This window comes from Rhinatrema bivittatum, chromosome 8 (genome assembly GCF_901001135.1).
Source record: "Rhinatrema bivittatum chromosome 8, aRhiBiv1.1, whole genome shotgun sequence".
NCBI classification, from domain to species: Eukaryota; Metazoa; Chordata; class Amphibia; order Gymnophiona; family Rhinatrematidae; genus Rhinatrema; species Rhinatrema bivittatum.
Window position 1 is genome coordinate 85735021 of NC_042622.1, and position 18279 is coordinate 85753299.

Below are 18279 nucleotides of genomic sequence, written 5' to 3' on the forward strand. Positions count from 1 at the left end.
TCATCTGCAAATTTGATTACCTCACTCGTCGTATTTCTTTCCAGATCATTTATAAATATATTGAAAAATAAGGGTCCCAATACAGATCCCTGATGCACTCCACTGCCCACTTCCTTCCACTGAGAAAATTGTCCATTTAATCTTACTCTCTGTTTTCTGTCTTTTAGCCAATTTGTAGTCCACGAAAGGACATCGCCACCTATCCCATGACATTTTACTTTTCCTAGAAGCCTCTCATGAGGAACTTTATCAAACGCCTTCTGAAAATCCAAGTATACTACATCTACCGGTTCACCTTTATCCACATGTTTATTAACTCCTTCAAAAAAGTGAAGCAGATTTGTGATGCAAGACTTGCCTTGGGTAAAGCCATGCTGACTTTGTTCCATTAAACCATGTCTTTCTATATGTTCTGTGATTTTGATTTTTAGAACACTTTCCACTATTTTTCCTGGCACTGAAGTCAGGCTAACCGGTCTGTAGTTTCCCAGATCGCCCCTGGAGTCCTTTTTAAATGTTGGGGTTATATTAGCTATCCTCCAGTCATCAGGTACAATGGATGATTTTAATGATAGGTTACACATTTTTACTAATAGGTCTGAAATTTCATTTTTTAGTTCCTTCAGAACTCTGGGGTGTATACCATCTGGTCCAAGTGATTTACTACAGTTCAGTAAACACCGAAGCAAAGAAATCATTTAATCTTTCCACGATGGCCTTATCTTCTCTAAGTGCCCCTTTAACCCCCTCGATCATATTACGGTCCAACTGACTCCCTCATAGGCTTTCTGCTTCGGCTATATTTTAAAAAGTTTTTACTGTGAGTTTTTGCCTCTACGGCCAACTTCTTTTCAAATTCTCTCTTAGCCTGTCTTATCAATGTCTTACATTTAACTTGCCAACGTTTATGCATTATCCTATTTTCTTCAATTAAAAAGCAGAATGAAAATAAAACAAAAAACAAACTTTGAGATGTTTGTATGCTAATGCCAGAAGTCTAAGAAGTAAGATGGGAGAATTAGAATGTATAGCAGTGAATGATGTCGTAGACTTAATTGTCATCTCAGAGACATGGTGGAAGGAGGACAACCAATGGGACAGTGCTATACTGGGGTACAAATTATATCACAATGACAGAGAGGAGCACCCGGGAGTCGGTGTGGCGCTTTATGTCCGGGATGGCATATAGTCCAACAGGATAAACATCCTGCACGAGACTAAATGAACAATTGAATCTTTATGAGTTGAAATCCCTTGTGTGTCGGGGAAGACTATAGTGATAGGAATATACTACCGTCCACCTGGTCAAGATGGTGAGACTATAGTGAAATGCTAAGAGAAATTAGGGACGCTAACCAAATTTGTAGTGCGGTAATAATGGGAGACTTCAATTACCCCAATATTGACTGGGTAAATGTATCATCTGTACATGCTAGAGATATAAAGCTCCTGGATGGAATAAATGACATTTTTATGGAGCAATTGGTCCAGGAACCAGCAAGAGAGGGAGCAATTTTAGATCTAATTCTAAGTGGAGGACAGGATTTGGTGAGAGAGGTAACTGTGGTGGGGCCGCTTGGCAACAGTGATCATAATATCATCAAATTTGAATTAATGACTGGAAGGGGGACAGTAAGCAAATCCACGGCTCTCGTGCTAAACTTTCAAAAGGGAATCTTTGATAAAATGAGAAAAATTGTAAGAAAAAAAACTGAGGAGCAGCTACAAAGGTAAGAAGTGTGCAAAAGGCATGGTCATTGTTAAAAAAATACCATCCTAGAAGCTCAGTCCAGATGTATTCCACATATTAAAAAATGTGGAAAGAAGGCAAAACGATTACAGGCATTGGTTAAAAGGGGAGGTGAAAGAAGCTATTTTAGCCAAAAGATCTTCATTCAAAAATTGGAAGAAGGATCCAACAGAAGAAAATAGGATAACTCATAAGCATTGGCAAGTTAAATGTAAGACATTGATAAGACAGGCTAAGAGAGAATTTGAAAAGAAGTTGGCCGTAGAGGCAAAAACTCACAGTAAAAACATTTTAAATATATCCGAAGCAGAAAGCCTGTGAGGGAGTCAGTTGGACCGTTAGATGATCGAGGGGTTAAAGGGGCAATTAGAGAAGATAAGGCCATCGCAGAAAGATTAAATGATTTCTTTGCTTCGGTGTTTACTAAAGAGTATGTTGGGGAGATACCCGTTCCGGAGAAGGTTTTCATGGGTAATGATTCAGATGGACTGAACCAAATCACGGTGAACCTAGAAGATGTGGTAGGCCTGATTGATAAACTGAAGAGTAGTAAATCACCTGGACCGGATGGTATACACCCTAGGGTTCTGAAAGAACTCAAAAATGAAATTTCAGACCTGTTAGTAAAAAATTGTAACCTATCATTAAAATCAATCATTGTACCTGAAGACTGGAAGATAGCTAATATTAACCCCAATATTTAAAAAGGGCTCTAGGGGCGATCCAGGAAACTACAGACCGGTTAGCCTGACTTCAGTGCCAGGAAAAATAGTAGAAAGTGTTCTAAACATCAAAATCACAGAACATATAGAAAGACATGGTTTAATGGAACAAAGTCAGCATGGCTTTACCCAAGGCAAGTCTTGCCTCACAAATCTGCTTCACTTTTTTGAAGGAGTTAATAAACATGTGGATAAAGGTGAACCGGTAGATGTAGTGTACTTGGATTTTCAGAAGGCGTTTGATAAAGTTCCTCATGAGAGGCTTCTAGAAAAAGTAAAAAGTCTTGGTATAGGTGGCGATGTCCTTTCGTGGATTACAAACTGGCTAAAAGACAGGAAACAGAGAGTAGGATTAAATGGACAATTTTCTCAGTGGAAGGGAGTGGGCAGTGGAGTGCCTCAGGGATCTATATTGGGACCCGTACTTTTCAATATATTTATAAATGATCTGGAAAGAAAAAAGACGAGTGAGGTAATCAAATTTGCAGATGATACAAATTTGATCAGAGTAGTTAGATCACAAGCAGATTGTAATAAATTGCAGGAAGACCTTGTGAGACTGGAAAATTGGGCATCGAAATGGCAGATGAAATTTAATGTGGATAAGTGCAAGGTGATGCATATAGGGAAAAATAACCCATGCTATATTTATACAATTTTATGTTCCACATTATGTGCTACCATCCAAGAAAGAGATCTAGGCATCATAGTGGATAACACACTGAAATCGTTGGTTCAGTGATCTGTGGCAGTCAAAAAAGCAAACAGAATGTTGGGAATTATTAGGAAGGGAATGGTGAATAAAACGGAAAATGTCATAATGCCTCTGTATCGCTCCATGGTGAGATCCCACCTTGAATACTGTGTACAATTGTGGTCGCTGCATCTCTAAAAAGATATAATTGCGATGGAGAAGGTACAGAGAAGGGCGACCAAAATGATAAGGGGAATGGAACAGCTCCCCTATGAGGAAAGACTAAAGAGGTTAGGACTTTTCAGCTTGGAGAAGACACAGCTGAGGGGGGATAAGATAGAGGTGTTTAAAATCATGAGAGGTCTAGAACGGGTAGATGTGAATCGGTTATTTAGTCTTTCAGATAATAGAAAGACTAGGGGGCACTCCATGAAGTTAGCATGTGGCACATTTAAAACTAATCGGAGGAAGTTCTTTTTCACTCAAGGCACAATTAAACTCTGGAATTTGTTGCCAGAGGACGTGGTTAGTTCAGTTAGTATAGCTGTGTTTAAAAAAGAATTGGATAAGTTCTTGGAGGAGAAGTCCATTACCTGCTATTAATTAAGTTGACTTAGAAAATAGCCACTGCTATTACTAGCAACGGTAACATGAAATAGACTTAGTTTTTGTGTACTTGCCAGGTTCTTTTGGCCTGGATTGGCCACTGTTGGAAACAGGCTGCTGGGCTTGATGGACCCTTGGTCTGACCCAGTATGGCACATTCTTATGTTCTTCTGTTGGATCCTTCTTCCAATTTTTGAAGAAGATCTTTTGATTAAAATAGCTTCTTTCACCTTCCCTTTTAACCATGCTGGTAACTGTTTTGCCTTCTTTCTACCTTTCTTAATGTGTGGAATACATCTGTATTGTGCTTCTAGGATGGTATTTTTTAACAATGACCACGCCTCTTGTACACTTTTTACCTATGTAGCTGCTCCTTTCAGTTTTTTTATAACTATTTTTCTCATTTTATCAAAGTTTCCCTTTTGAAAGTTTAGCACGAGAGCCGTGGATTTGCTTTCTGTCCCCCTTCCAGTCATTAATTCAAATTTGATCATATTATGATCACTATTGCCAAGCGGCCCCACCACCGTAACCTCTCTCACCAAATCCTGTCCTCCACTGAGAATTAGATCTAAAATTGCTCCCTCTGTTGTCTGTTCCTGAACGAATTGCTCCATAAAAATGTCATTTATTCCATCCAGAAACTTTATATCTCTAGCATGTACCGATGATACATTTACCCAGTCAATATTGGGGTAATTTACCCAGTCAATATTGGGGTAATTTACCCAGTCAATATTGGGGTAATTGAAATCTCCCATTATTACCGCACTACCAATTTGGTTAGCTTCCCTAATTTCTCTTAGCATTTCACTGTCCGTCTCACCATCTTGAGCAGGTGGACGGTAGTATACTCCTATCACTATAATCTTCCCCGACACACAAGGGATTTCTACCCATAAAGATTCAATTGTGCATTTAGTCTCATGCAGGATGTTTATCCTGTTGGACAGGCCATCCCGGACATAAAGCGCTACACCGCCTCCCGGGTGCTCCTCTATGTTATTGCGATATAATTTGTACCCCGGTATAGCACTATCCTATTGGTTGTCTTTCTTCCACCATGTCTCTTAGATGCCAATTAAGTCTGTGTCGTCATTCACTGCTATACATTCTAATTCTCCCATCTTATTTCTTAGACTTCTGGCATTAGCATACTAACATTTCAAAATGTGTTTTTTGTTTGTATTTTCCTTCTGCTTTTTAATTGATAGAGATAAGTTAGAATATTTTAGCTCAGGTGAGTTTTCAGTTACAGGCACTTGGACTGTTTTCCTTATTATTGGAACCTCACTGTCGGCATGCCCTAATTCTAATGCATCATTAGTATCCTTTGAAGATACCTCCCTCCGAACCATGCGCTGCTGAGCGACTATCGGCTTTCCCCTTTGTTCTAGTTAAAAGCTACTCTATCTCCTTTTTAAAGGTTAGCGCCAGCAGTCTGGTTCCACCAACTGTGCACACCTAGATTTGTTAGTATTATACCGTTCTTCTATACAAAACTGTTCAAGCTCTGTCAATTAGAGGACATTGATAGACAGCATTTTTCAAGTCATGCAGAGATTTTCATTTGGATTGAGGTCACGGCTTTGACTGAGCCAATTCAGTACATTTACCTTTTTGGTTTTTAGCCACTCCAGTGTAGCTTTGGGTTATAGTCATGTTGAATGGTGGACTTTCGTCCCAGTTTCAGCTTTCTTGCAGAGGGCAGCCGGTTTTCCTCATTCTGTACATTTCTCCCTTCATTCTCCCTTTTATCCTGACAAGTAACCTAGTCCCTGCTGATGAGAAATATCCTCATAACAATGCTGCCACCACAGTAAGGGATAGTGTTCTCTGAGTGATATGCTGGGTTTGTACCAAATGTCACAATTTGCATTCAGGCCAAAAAGTTCTAGTTTAGTTTCATCAGACCATAGAACTTTTTTTCTATGTGGTTACGGTATCCCGTGGGTGTTCTAGTGCATACTTCAAATATGATTCCAGGTGGCTATTATTGAAAAAAGGTTTTCTCCAAGAACAAGCAGGATGGTAGTCCTCACAAATGGGTGACATCATCGGATGGAGCCCGGCACGGAACTTTTGATCTCAAAGATTCTAGAACTTTCAGAATGCCCTACTGAGCATGTGCAGCTGTAGTGATAACCCGCCTCCTAGGCAGAGTCCCTCAGTCTTTTCCGCAGAGCTGTCATCTCACGGTTGTGGAGCTTGTGCTCTTTTTTTCTCAGAAAATGTTTTTTTTGGTATTTAGCTTTGCTTTCTCCTTACAGTTTTGTAAGGGATTTTTTCTAGAGCTGCAGCTTTTTACTTCTGGTAGTTTTGTTCTTGTTTCCAACTGTCTGCCGGTCACATGGTGGGTTCTCCCCTGTGCAGCCTGGCAGAGTCTGTTGTTTCAAAAAGAAAAAAAACTGCTTCTGCAGGTTTTGCAATTGTGTCCTCTTTGTGCTTTGTCTGTTCTTTCTTTTTCCACAGTGCTGACAGGACTGGGCTATGCAGTCCGTCTGTGATCCGTGTAGGCTGCTGATCCTGGGGACTCGCCTGAGTTCTACCCGGTCTGGAGTTCCATGGCGGCTCACCGATTACTGGGCATCGATTGATTCAGACGGTGGAAGGATCGAGGACCATGCCATTCTTGTGGGGTGGAGAGCTCATCCTCCCCACGTATCAAGGAACTCGTCTCCAAGGGCAGGAGCCCTGGATGACATTGCCTCCCCTCCTGCTTGCCAGCTTTGGCAATGCAATCTCCCTGGGAGAGAGGGTGAGCGGAGCTGGGCTAGCAACATACTGCCGCACTTCGGTGCCATGCCCATGAACGGTTGCCCGTGCACAGCTGTGACCAGTGCACCATTCGACGCATTGATGTTGGGACTGCATCGGGGGCGGAACCCATCCTCAGGTACCATAGTCCCCTTGACACCATCGAAGACCAGGGTCACCCTCGTTGCTTTGAGGTGTGTGACTGCCCACGAAGCCATGGTGGCCTTTGGTGCCATCGGCATCTGTGGAACTGTAGTCTCGCTGCACCAGTTTGGGCATCAAGGCCTCCCTGCTCTCGGTGCCGTGGTGCTGTGCACTCAATGATACAGTGCCCTTGATGCCCTCGATAACTCGATGCCCTTGGTGCAGCGCACTCGATGACAGGATTCCCTTGCTGCACTCGATGACTCTGTGCCCTCGATGCACTCGATGACCCTGTGCCCTCGATGACTCTGTGCCCTCGATGCACTCGATGACTCTGTGCCCTCAATGCACTCTGTGCCCTCAGTGCTGTGGTGCAGTGCACTTGATATGATGGTGCCCTCATTGCACTCGATGACTCTGTGTCCTTGAATCACTGGAGGCCTCAGTGCCTTTGCTGCACTCGATGTCACGGTGCTTTTGGCTCGATCCCTCAGCACAGTGCCCTCTGTGCACTTGCCATAGTGCCCTCTGTGTTTCTGTGCCCTCGGGACACTCGATGCCTTGGTACTCTCGTGGCAGCCAGTGCTGTGGTGACCACTGCGATCGATGCCGCTGTGTTCTCGATGCCCGTGCTGCTCTCGATGCCAGCGGGGCCCTCAACACCATTGACGCCTTGATCTGTGAAGGTGCATGCATGCCCTCTCTAGGGGCTGGCAAGGTCGAAGTGGTGGCAGGCCCTCGATACTGTTAAAGGCATAACATCGATACTGTAGCAGTCCTCGCCGCTGTCAAGGGTGGTCCCTGAATGCCGAAGGCCCCCCCCCCCCCCCCCCCCCCACAATAGGTTGTTGAAGTGTGTGGCCTCATTGCCAGCATGGCCTCAATGCAATTGCAATGCGGTGCTGCTTGATACCATTGACGCCCTTGAGGCCATCAGTGATTGGGCCAACAGAGAGGCCTTCGGACCACCGATGCCTCTCGTTACTGCCTTGGCTACATTGAGCCCCCACCGACCAGGCACCGGATTCGCCATTGAGTGCCCTTGTCACCCCTATGGACATCGACCACCGGGACTCGGGGGGGCAAAGACTCTTGGCCTCTTGCAGATCGAGTGCAGAGGTAGCCATCTACTCAGCACCCTACCTGTCCCCAGTGGCCCGGTGCCCTCTGGGCTCCTGTGTGTGGTGTCCACTGCAGAACACTGGGAGGCTCAGAGCTGTCCCTCCAGTCAGTGATTCCAGGGTTGGAGGCCCCGCCAAATTGCGTACACCATCAATATTAATGGTCGCTAGCGAGGCTTTCATCAGCCGTACTGCTTGCGAGGCCATAGAGTTCACAGCATCGATCCCACCAGACGAATCAGTGAGCCGAGGGGAATTGCCGTCAGCACTGGTGGTCATCTGTTCCTTTTGACATTGATGACCTGTCAGGGGACTGCAAGGCCTCTCCCTACAGACGCCCATGGCTTCGTGGTCCGTACCTTCGTGCTTTGGGGCCCCCGGGCAATCGATGCCTGTGGGCATCTGGAGCACCAGGAATAACGCTATTCACTGACAAACTGCTTATAGATCGCAGGACATGTCCGCAGTCCTCCATAAATACCTTCCTTCGTCAGGGACTTCACTGCAGTGGTTCGCAGTGGGACTTGGAGGTGAGCCAGTTCTGGCACAGTTCGATGGAACCCTCTCGGAACATTCTGTGGTACTGGAGGGGGCGAAGCCATAGGTCGACACCCTCCACACATGCCTTACCCAGGGCACCGTTAGTACAAGGGATGCCGCCGTCACACTGTCCTCTCCACTCCACTGGAGTTACTGTGGCATTGATGTGCAACTGGCATGATTGGGACAGATGAGCTATCTGTTCCAAGGACCTTGGACGCTGGCAGGTGGCATTCTCCCTGGCTGTGCACTCCTCAGCCATACTAGAGCTCTGCCACCTTTCAGCCTGATCTTGGCCTCCATGTCAGTCCGCATCACATAGTGCTGAAGAGCACTGGCAGGGGAGGCATCATTACACACTCTCTGCTTGGTCGTGGGGCAACGTATAACCACTCACTCTGGTACGTGACTCTCGGCCCTCGCTGGGGCATGGGGTTTCTCTCACAAGCACAGCGCTCAGGATAATGGGTGTGCCACCATTCGTGGTTGGGTTACCACTGCATGAGTTTCGCCCAGTGTGCTTTTTCAGCAGAGAGCTTCCAGTTGCCTTCTGTCGCCTAGGCATTTGTGTGTGTGTGTGTGCGCGCTTGTTCCCGCCAGGCGGTCACAACAGATTGTGTTCGCAGCCGCAGGACTGACCTAGGACTGCACTCCTGGTCGGATCCTGAGGTGAGTGGACATTGCGAGAGTGGCTAAAATGTCCTCTCCTTTCTCAGCAGAGGCCTATGCCTTTCACCCTTTACAGTGTTCTTGTGGACAGTCCCTGAGGCTCTGACCCTGAGATGTTTTTCTCTAAACCTGGGCCCCGATCCTCTGCATTGGCACGTCTCCTTGGAGGCCAGGGCCAGGGAGCAGCTGAGCTTGGTCGTTGGACCATCTTCAGCTGGGACCCCTCTGGGGATTGCAGTGGCAACCTCCCTTATCCGAGGCTGGTGGCCTGTGGTGGGTTAGTCGCTTTGGGGCCTCTGTGGTCTGTGATTGTGTATCTACTCTCCTTCAGGGAGTCACTCAGTCTATCAGAATCAGGAGGCCCCGATCCCACAGTTTTCCTCTCCCTCTTGAAAGGGGAGATTCCTCTGGGTTCCGGGGCAACTCTTTCGGGTTCCCCTCTGGACGTCTCACTGTGCATCCCTTAGAGGGATGTCCTTTGTTTCCGTTCCCGGATGCGGGATGTCACTACTCTGACGGGCGCCAAGCCCAAGAATAGTCAAGTGTAGCACTCTTCCTTGTATGCTTGAGGCGCGGCAGATCTATCCTCGAGGGAGCCTGTCCAGTGTTGCCCCTGGTGACCCTCCAGGCTTCCCCCAGTTCGGGTGTTACTTTGGTCTTTACTGGACTCTGTTGCCGTTTTCCTCAAGGATTTATTTATTTTATTTATTTAACAGCTTTTAATATACCGGTGTTCGTGCAAGCACATCACGCCGGTTTACAATAAACTTGAGAAAGGAGGAAATTACAAAAAAACAGGGAGTGGGGGAGTGGAGCAGGAGCGAAAAGAGGGGGGGGGAAGAGGGGGGAGAGAGGTAAAGGAGGAATAAAGGATAACTTGCATCAGTCATCCTTGCCTGAGGGACGCTCCTCTGTGAGGAGTGTTTCAGCCATCAGCTAGGCAATCATACCTTTCCCCTTTAGTCATGTCCATGGCTGAGGAAATTGAGGGCCCAGTCCCAACACTGAGGGGCATTGCCCTCTGCTGGTTGTAGCGTGCAAGCTGTTCTTTCCCCTTATTTTAGGATTGCCCCATCTGCGGACAGAGCAGTCCTGGGTTAAGCAGCATTGTCCATTGCTGGACCAGGGTAGTGAAACCGCAGCCGGGTGGCTTGGTAATCTATTCCAAGATCGCCTTAGACCTGCCCTGATGCCCTTTGAGCTTCCAGGCTGGTTATAACATCAGGTTCTGCCAGAGTGTGAGCATGCGACTCCCTGGCTTCCCGTCTCCTGGTGGAACCTTCAGGGCTTCTCCCTGGGGGCAACTGCTCTCAGTTTCTGCTGTTTCAAGAAGACTGAGGGCTCCATCTTGGTGGGATACTCCCTGCTGTCTTCAGCAGTGAGTTATTCGCTTGAGGTTGATACCCAACAGGGCGAATTGTGCTTGCCCCGGCGGTTCGCCAGTCTGCCTCCTTGTGTTCTTCACTCCTCCTGACTTTCGATTGGTTTGTCAGGGTGAGTGGAGAGGAAGCTAAGACACCTGTGGTATCTCTCCATATACCTGAAGGGAGAGCTACAGCCTTCATTTCTCTCATTCTCTGGGTTGCCCAAAGGGCTAGTCTGCTCCCCTGCTATCTTGTGACAGGTTAGCTGAACCGGTTCTGGCAGGTGTTCTTGAGTGAGCTTCAGGCCTGTTTTATTTCTCTTCCAAGAGTTTTATAGTACAGGTCTGTTTCAGGGATTGTTCTCATTCCCTGAAACCCTTGACGCTGTCCTGCATGGTCAACTAAGTCTGATGCTTCGGCATGCAGTGTCTGTCCCAGGCCCTGCCATGGGGTACTGCTTGTTCTTCCAAGCATGGTGTGGGTTTCTTTTGCCCATTAGGCCTACCAGGCATACCTGGGCACTCTTCTCCAGAACTTTGGCTGTCAGTGGTCGACAGTCTGTTTCTGGAGGGCTGTCGGACCCCAGTTTGGTTTTTCAGTTGTTTTTTTTTTTTTTCACACCAATGGAAACTGTGCAGTTTTCATCCAAGAGTCTCTCTTACTTACATCTCTGGGTCCTTCCTGTATCCAGGAGGATCTAGATCCACTGTTTTTGTCAGAAACCCTGCATGTACTGTTTCCATAATGCACAGTTGCTTCTGCTTGCATCACTCCCCTGCCTCAGGCATCCCTGCTACGCATGAGGGTTTGTGTCTGTCTTTTTCTTGGCTTTCTTGGTAGAACCCCAACTCTTCTCCAGCTTGTACCACTGGTGGGTCAGCTGCCTCGCAGGCAAAGGAGGGAGGTAGTGCTCCAGCACTGTGCGGTTTACTGCCTTGTCCTGCTCATACAGCCTGGAGCTATGTATTCACCCATGTGTGAGGACTTCCATCCTGCTTGTCCTAGGAGAAAGCAGAGTTGCTTACCTATAACAGGTGTTCTCCTAGGACAGCAGGATGATAGTCCTCACGAAACCATCCCGCCTCCCCTGGGAGTTGGTTTCTCATAGACTGAGGGACTCTGCCTAGGGGGCAGGGTTATCACTACAGCTGCACATGCTCAGTAGGGCATGCTGAAAGCTCTAGAATCTTTAAGATCAAAGTTCTGTTCCAGGCTCCATCCAATGATGTCACCCATATGTGAGGACTAACATCCTGCTGTCCTAGGAGAACACCTGTTACAGGTAAGCAACTCTGTTTGGAAAAAGTTATAACACTGTTTTGAAAATTGGAAAAATGGCCTATACTTGTTAAGGGCTACCTGTCAAGAGCTCAATATGTCTGCTTTGTTTCTCTTCCCAGCTGTCTCTGTTCAGTCTGCTGGCAGTGACTCTTGGAATAAACCTGTCAGTTCCTTTCCCAGCACTGAGACTAACTCCTCTGAGGTAAGGTTTGCACAGTTATTTGGAAGTACGTGCTTGAAAATGTTTCAGATGACCTGATGGAAAAGATTGAGGACTGTCAGACTCAAGTTACCATTCACGATAACGTGGATTCCACCTTTAAGGCTGTTATTAGTCTTATTTGTATCACTGATTGTGAAAAACTAAACCAGTTTGCTGATAGCATTCTCCCATGCTCCTCATTATTAGCGTGGTCTCGCTTGCCATGATGGCGTAACCTATTCATGATTCCTGCTTCAGAAGAATGTGTGAGATCCCCCTTAACCATATGAGGTAGTTGTGTGTGAAGCTGCTGTAGAACATATATGGCATGATTGCCATGCCCTAGAAGGCATGTCATGTATTTCAGCACAAGCAATGGTGTTTTCCTACTAGTCACATGGTAAACAGTCTTCCGTTTTTCTGCCACTAAGCTACTCATGTTTTCTGTCAGGTTGTGTGTATCTAGACCTATAGATAGAGAAATGTTAATGCCTAATGTCATATTTGGAGCAGCTTATTTAAATATGTCTGTCTATTATTTAGAATTCTGAATTCTTTTATGCTGTAAGAGTGTTGTCTTCTGAATTCTTGTGGTTGTGAAGACTAACATTTACCAAAATGTAAAAAAAAAAAAAAAAAGCAAGTGATAGAAAGTAACTTGCAGATTTTAATTTGTGGATTTATAATGGTTCAGCAGATGTGTCCCTGAAAAGTGCATTTGACTAGTTATAAAGCACTTGCTAAAAAAAGAAAATCGAGTGGTCCCCTCCATCTCCTGGCATCTCTTTGGGGTCAATGGGTTTTTTAGATGGTTGACATTCTCCTTTTCTTCCTTCTTTCTGTATCTTTCCTCTCAGGCCTGACTGTAAACTACTTGACATGAGGTTGATCTTCTAAGACTTAAGATCATGGTGTTAGTTTAGCTTCATGATCCTTGTCAATTTGAACATGCACGAGTTTGCTCTTGGTATGTAGTGGATTGGGCAGAATGTGATCTTTTGGTAGATCCTCAGATTGTCCTGCATGCTACAGAAAGCAGTGAGGTGGTGTTGCTCTTTTCAGGTATTGTCTTTCCCTGATGTTCTTGGGATATCTGTAGTGTGAGTCCAGGTCATGGATGTTCTCTTTCATGGATAGATAACCTATCAAAGTGGATAGGGCCTGATACGGTTCCGTGTTTTGCCTGGCAGGGCTTTAAAGGCAGCCAAGGGGACAGCGGTATTGACCTGAGCGCCGAGTCCCGGGAGTCATCTGCAACCTCCTCACAGCGCAGCTCTCCATATGGCACTCTGAAGCCCGAGGAGATGAATGGGACTAGCATGACAGAACCAAAACCAGAATGCCAGAAGGATCAGGGGCTGAAGAAATCAGATACGAAGGTGAGCTGCATCTCTAGCTGTGATCGTGACGCTGTGGTCCCTCAAAGTGATGACTCAATGTTGCTGAGATCACGGTGCTATATTGTCACCATAGTAGTAGCTTTGTACTGGTGTGTTGGTAGTGCTGGAATGGCAGCATCTCAGTATTGTTGGGATTTTTTTGAAATGGTTGTTCTGTGGTATTGTAGGGTAGCTCAGTATCAGTAACATTTCTTGTGATCGTGGTTGTGTGGTATTGTAGCGTGGCTTGGTACTAGGGAGATCACTAGTGATGGTGGTTCTATGGTATTTCTGGGTGGCTCAGAATTAGTGAGGTCTCTTGTGATCATGGCTCAGTATCAGTGAGATATAGCTTTTATAATGGAGCCATACTTCCGTATTTATTAGTAGCTCAATATCAGAATAATTGCAATACTATATTACTGGTCAAGAGTTTTAAAAGTGCATTCAACTTGGGTGAGTTCATTTTCTGGACTAGCAAGATGACCTGGGGAGCAGAGGGCACTAGAAGTGTCGGGTCTCAGGAAGCAGGAGGTGGCAGAAGCACATTTTTAGTCTCGCTAGGAACCTGAGAGAAAAGGGAAGAGGCATCAGGACCGGGGAGAGAGAATGAGGTAGTTTGGAGAGTGGATTGGGAGAGGTGGGGATAAAATGAGGGATTGCATTGGGGGCTGGAGGAAAAGAGCAGGCTGCACGTGGGTGGAATTGGAAAGGATATGGTATGGAAAAGGGCTCAAATCAGGGTGGGATAGGGGCAGCATGCACTTGCCAAAGACTTACATTCACCGTGTACTCCTGTGTTATGCTTTCCCTCTCCAGAGGGGGAAAAAAACAGGTTGGAGGGATGTAGAGATAAGATAGGAATACAAGATGAGTGAATTTATGGTAAGTATTTCCTGCAGGAATTTTAGAATTGCTGATGATGGCAAAATCAGACTGTACTTGGTTGTGCCACAGCAGTATCCATGACTCACTAGTGTATAATCACAGTACTTTGGTGTTTTAGTATTGCTGTGGTCACTTTGTCCTAGTATTGTTATGAAGATTGGTGCTTAGTGCCGGTGTAATGTATGATTGGTGGTGCTATGACAGTAGATTAGTGATATCTCTATGATAGTTTCATAGCCATAAGATATGACATACATGGAGGGTAGATTTAATCATTTATTTCTTACCAACCTAATGCAATCTGACTTTATCCAGGGGCTTTTCAGGACTCATACCTCTCACGTTCCCTGCCCCTGGGATTTCGCTAGGCCAGATGAGAATTGTAACTACATCTTAAACACTGGTGATAGGCAGGAGTCAGCGTGGTGGGGTGGGGGGAGCTGACACAGAAATCCTTTATTCTTCATTTTAAGTCTCCTCCCTCACAGGATTACAGACATCACCTGTACTTTGAAGGGGGTGGGGGGCACCACAAAAAGCCATGATGCTGTCATGCTAAATCTGTACTTCCTCTTTTTAAGCCAGAAGATAAAATAATATCCTATAGTGTTCCTAGCTTGAGTATCAGTCTCCAGATGACTTTTTTTTAGTCTCCTGCACAGGACTAAATTTTCGGGGGGTAATTTTGGTGGATGGATCAGGAAATGGCATGTTTATATTTTGCCCTCTCTGCTCTCATATTAAGGATTGTGATCAAAGTTTGGGACAGAACAAGGAGCACAAGCCAGGACCAATAGGCAACGAGCGATCTCTGAAGAACAGAAAGGGTTCGGAGGGGGCAGAGCGACTGGAAGGGAATACCCCTCCTGTTAATGGGGTAGAGATTCACGTGGACTCTGTTCTTCCTGTACCACCCATTGAATTCGGAGTCAGCGCTAAAGTGAGGATTGCTTTCTGGTCTTCTTTGATTTTACTTGAGGGTTTTACAATAGTCTGCTTGATATATCTGCATCCTGACTTCACAGTTAACACATGATGCAATTATTGCAGGCAAAAGCTGAAGGCAGCAGTATGGCCCAAATACTGTTTTCAAATAATTTGGTAGTTGACAGTTTAATTTTTGACAATCTGCTCATTTAACTCCTCCTCCTTCCTGTTTGATTCTGTAACTTAAATCCATGTATGAAGATTCTCAAATCTGTCTTCTCTGTTACTTTTTCCATTATGAATTCAAGTCAGGGTAAACCTCTGCTGGTGCCACCCTGATGTGTTCAGAATTCAAATATCTAACAGGAACTGCTATTACTTGATCTCTCAGAGCATGACCATAATGAGTAATGTATATTTTTCATTCCAAAACATGTAAGAAATCTGTTCACTTTGGTCAATGAACAAAAATTAAGACATGAAGAGGAAGGGAGAGAACCAAGAAACTGATGTTTGTTTTGGGGGATGAATTAGAATTGCTGATGATGCTCTTGTCTTAAGATTGGTTGCTAATACAGAAACTTCCTAAGGGAGAGTAATTTTCAAACACAGGTAGGAAATATGGAAAGAATAAGTTGGTGGAGGGTATGTAGACATATGCAAGACTTTTATAGATGAGGCAAAATGTAATTAATGAATATGTGATTAGACCTTCTGCCAAGAAAAACAGGAAGTAATTACATTTGGTGTTGGAGGAGTTAATATCTGACTACAAAGTCTTCCATGGGTTTTACAGTACTGTAGAATGCTATCTCAGCAGACTGTCTTTTACACAGTTATATTAGCTAATACCTTTGCTGAAGAAGCTTGCTGCCCACTTTTAGCTCCCTTGTTTGTTATAAGAGTACTTGCCCATGATCAGGTGTGAAATGGTGAGTGTGGATGTGTGCTGGGTTTCAATGAAGTATCTTACCTTCTTACAGGATTCTGACTTCAGCTTGCCCCCAGGCTCTTCCTCTAATACTGCATCTAACCCCAAATTGCAGGATACGTTGCCTACCAATGTAAGTCTGCAATCTGCTTCCTGACCACCACTTGACAGCTTCTTAGTGTCAAATGACAATCAAACAAGATGTGTAGCTTTAAAGAATTGCACCATATTTAGTTTTTCATCTAAAGCTCAATTACAGAGAGCTTGCATATTTGTGAGCCTGCATCTACACTGAAGGGGTGGCAAAGGGCAAGCAAACGTTTGGGAAGGATGAATGAAAGTAGATAATTGCACGACATGGGAGAGGCTTTTGTCAATAGTGGCTTTTGTCAATATCCAGTGAGCCAGTCTAGCAAAGGATGATACCTCTTGGTATTTGGGGATGGGTATAGTGTAATGAACCTCATGTAAATTAGTGTTTTATCTTATTATTTATCAGTATTTTCTATTACACCTGGATGAAAAACACTGAGATCCCCTCATAACCTGAAGTTGTCATGTCTTGTCAAAACTGAGTTTGCATTTTGCATTACTAATCCAAGGAATTGCATGGATCATAGAGCCAGTTGACCCTTCTGTATACACTAAGTAAAGAGACCTAGGTGGAGACTATTGCTGAGAAGTATTCACACAGAATTGTGTGTTCTTCTGCAGACTGGATTAACCCAATCCATCCCAATTCTGAGGCGAGAACATCATCTTCAGCAAGGCATGAGCCTGAACCCCATGTCCTTTCCTACTGCAGACCTTACTTTGAAGGTATGTGCAGAAGGCTGGGAGAAATATTGGGGAACACACTTTCTCATAGAGGGTACTGAATCTGTGGAATGGTCTGCCAGAAGAATGGAGAAAAATGCACTGTTTACATGCAAATTAGAGTTTTTAGCTTCATTTTGCAGGGAAAGTATATACTGGATTATGCAAATGTAAACCACTGTGTTAGTATGCTTGCCTTCCCTCTGCTTTTGTACTGCCTTTCTTCCACTTTGCTATCTCCAGTATTATGACTATTACATCTACTGACTTCAGCATTTTGCTAAAAACACACTGTACTTTCGTTGGGTCAGTGTTTGTTTACCTAAATGGTGTCTGAGTAAACAGACTGTTTCTTAGCATCCAGTCAGATGAATCCAGAACAAGTGGGTTACGCACCTCTACCAGCAGATGGAGACGGAACAAACTGATGTCACAGTATATATACCCCTGCAGTGACATTAGCTTGCCAGTATTCTCCGTCTCCATTAGATGGTGGACGTGCATCTCCCTACTGTGGATTGCTCCATTTTGAAAAAGGAGAATTAAGGATATTACATTTGCCCCGCTCTCCTGAGGTGATACCAAATGGTCCCTCCCCCAGTTGAGAATTCCTGAGGTGATTTCCGTGGTCCCTCAGATGAGTGCCTTGGTCCGGTAGTTGGTTTTTCAGCCGGCGTGGACTTAGCTACACAAGCGGCTGTAAGGCAGCGGGTACAGGAATCTGAGTGCGACGGTGATGGCATATGCCCTCCCCCCCTGCAGCCAGAAACCATCTCTGTACTCAGCCAGGTAAGGCTGAATTCAGGTAAGTTTTAAATATATAAAAAAAAAAAATTATGTATTTACAGACACATAAAAGGAGGCTTTTGTAGCATAGGGCTTCTTTCTTTTTTCCAGTCTGCATGCTCAGTGCGCCCCGCTCTGTGGGCGGCCTGGCGGGTTGAGCAGCCTCTTTAGGCTAGGCCCCGCTCTGAGGATTTTTCACTGCACGCCGTGTGGTAGGCCGCGACGGCATTTCGCATGCTTTCTTAGACTACCCTCTACAGGATTGTCGGTTCGGCATGTGCATCTAGCTATGTGTCCAGATTGTGCATCCAGTTTTTGGATGCTTAGTTGGGCCTTGTATTATATGCATCTGATTTATGCATCGCCTTAAGTGGCCGCATTCTTACCTGTGCACCCAAGTTGCATTGTGCGCTTAAATTGTTTTACGGCGCTTAATTTTGGGATGACTAGATGTGGGACGTCTAGTATTTTTGGACATACAAAAAAATAAAAAGCTAGACGCTTGCCTCCGGCTGCCGTTTAAATACACTGTCTGCCATTGTGACACCTATGCTTAAGAAGCCTAAGCGTTCTTCTCTTTGCGCTACCTGTCATATTCTGGCATCTCAGCAAGGAGTGCCCACTAACTTGTGCTAGCACTGCTTGGAGGCTCAGGGAGAATTGCCTTTCTCTGATTTCACTAAGCCTGGCTCTTCCCAGCTT

At 45.2% G+C, this 18279-nt stretch overlaps 1 protein-coding gene across 12 annotated transcripts in view; it reads left to right on the forward strand.

Annotated features, from left to right (window-relative positions):
• The window catches only part of PRRC2B (proline rich coiled-coil 2B), a 393423-nt gene that overhangs the window by 297139 nt on the left and 78005 nt on the right, over nt 1–18279 (forward strand). For 7 of the 12 annotated variants that reach the window (XM_029612560.1, XM_029612569.1, XM_029612557.1 and 4 more), the window contains 5 exons: nt 11768–11850; nt 13041–13229; nt 14863–15057; nt 16028–16108; nt 16690–16794. In XM_029612560.1, coding sequence (XP_029468420.1) covers nt 11768–11850; nt 13041–13229; nt 14863–15057; nt 16028–16108; nt 16690–16794 — 653 coding nt within the window. The remainder of the gene's footprint in view (nt 1–11767; nt 11851–13040; nt 13230–14862; nt 15058–16027; nt 16109–16689; nt 16795–18279) is intronic. The other 5 variants (XM_029612564.1, XM_029612562.1, XM_029612566.1 and 2 more) reach the window with 5 other exon arrangements.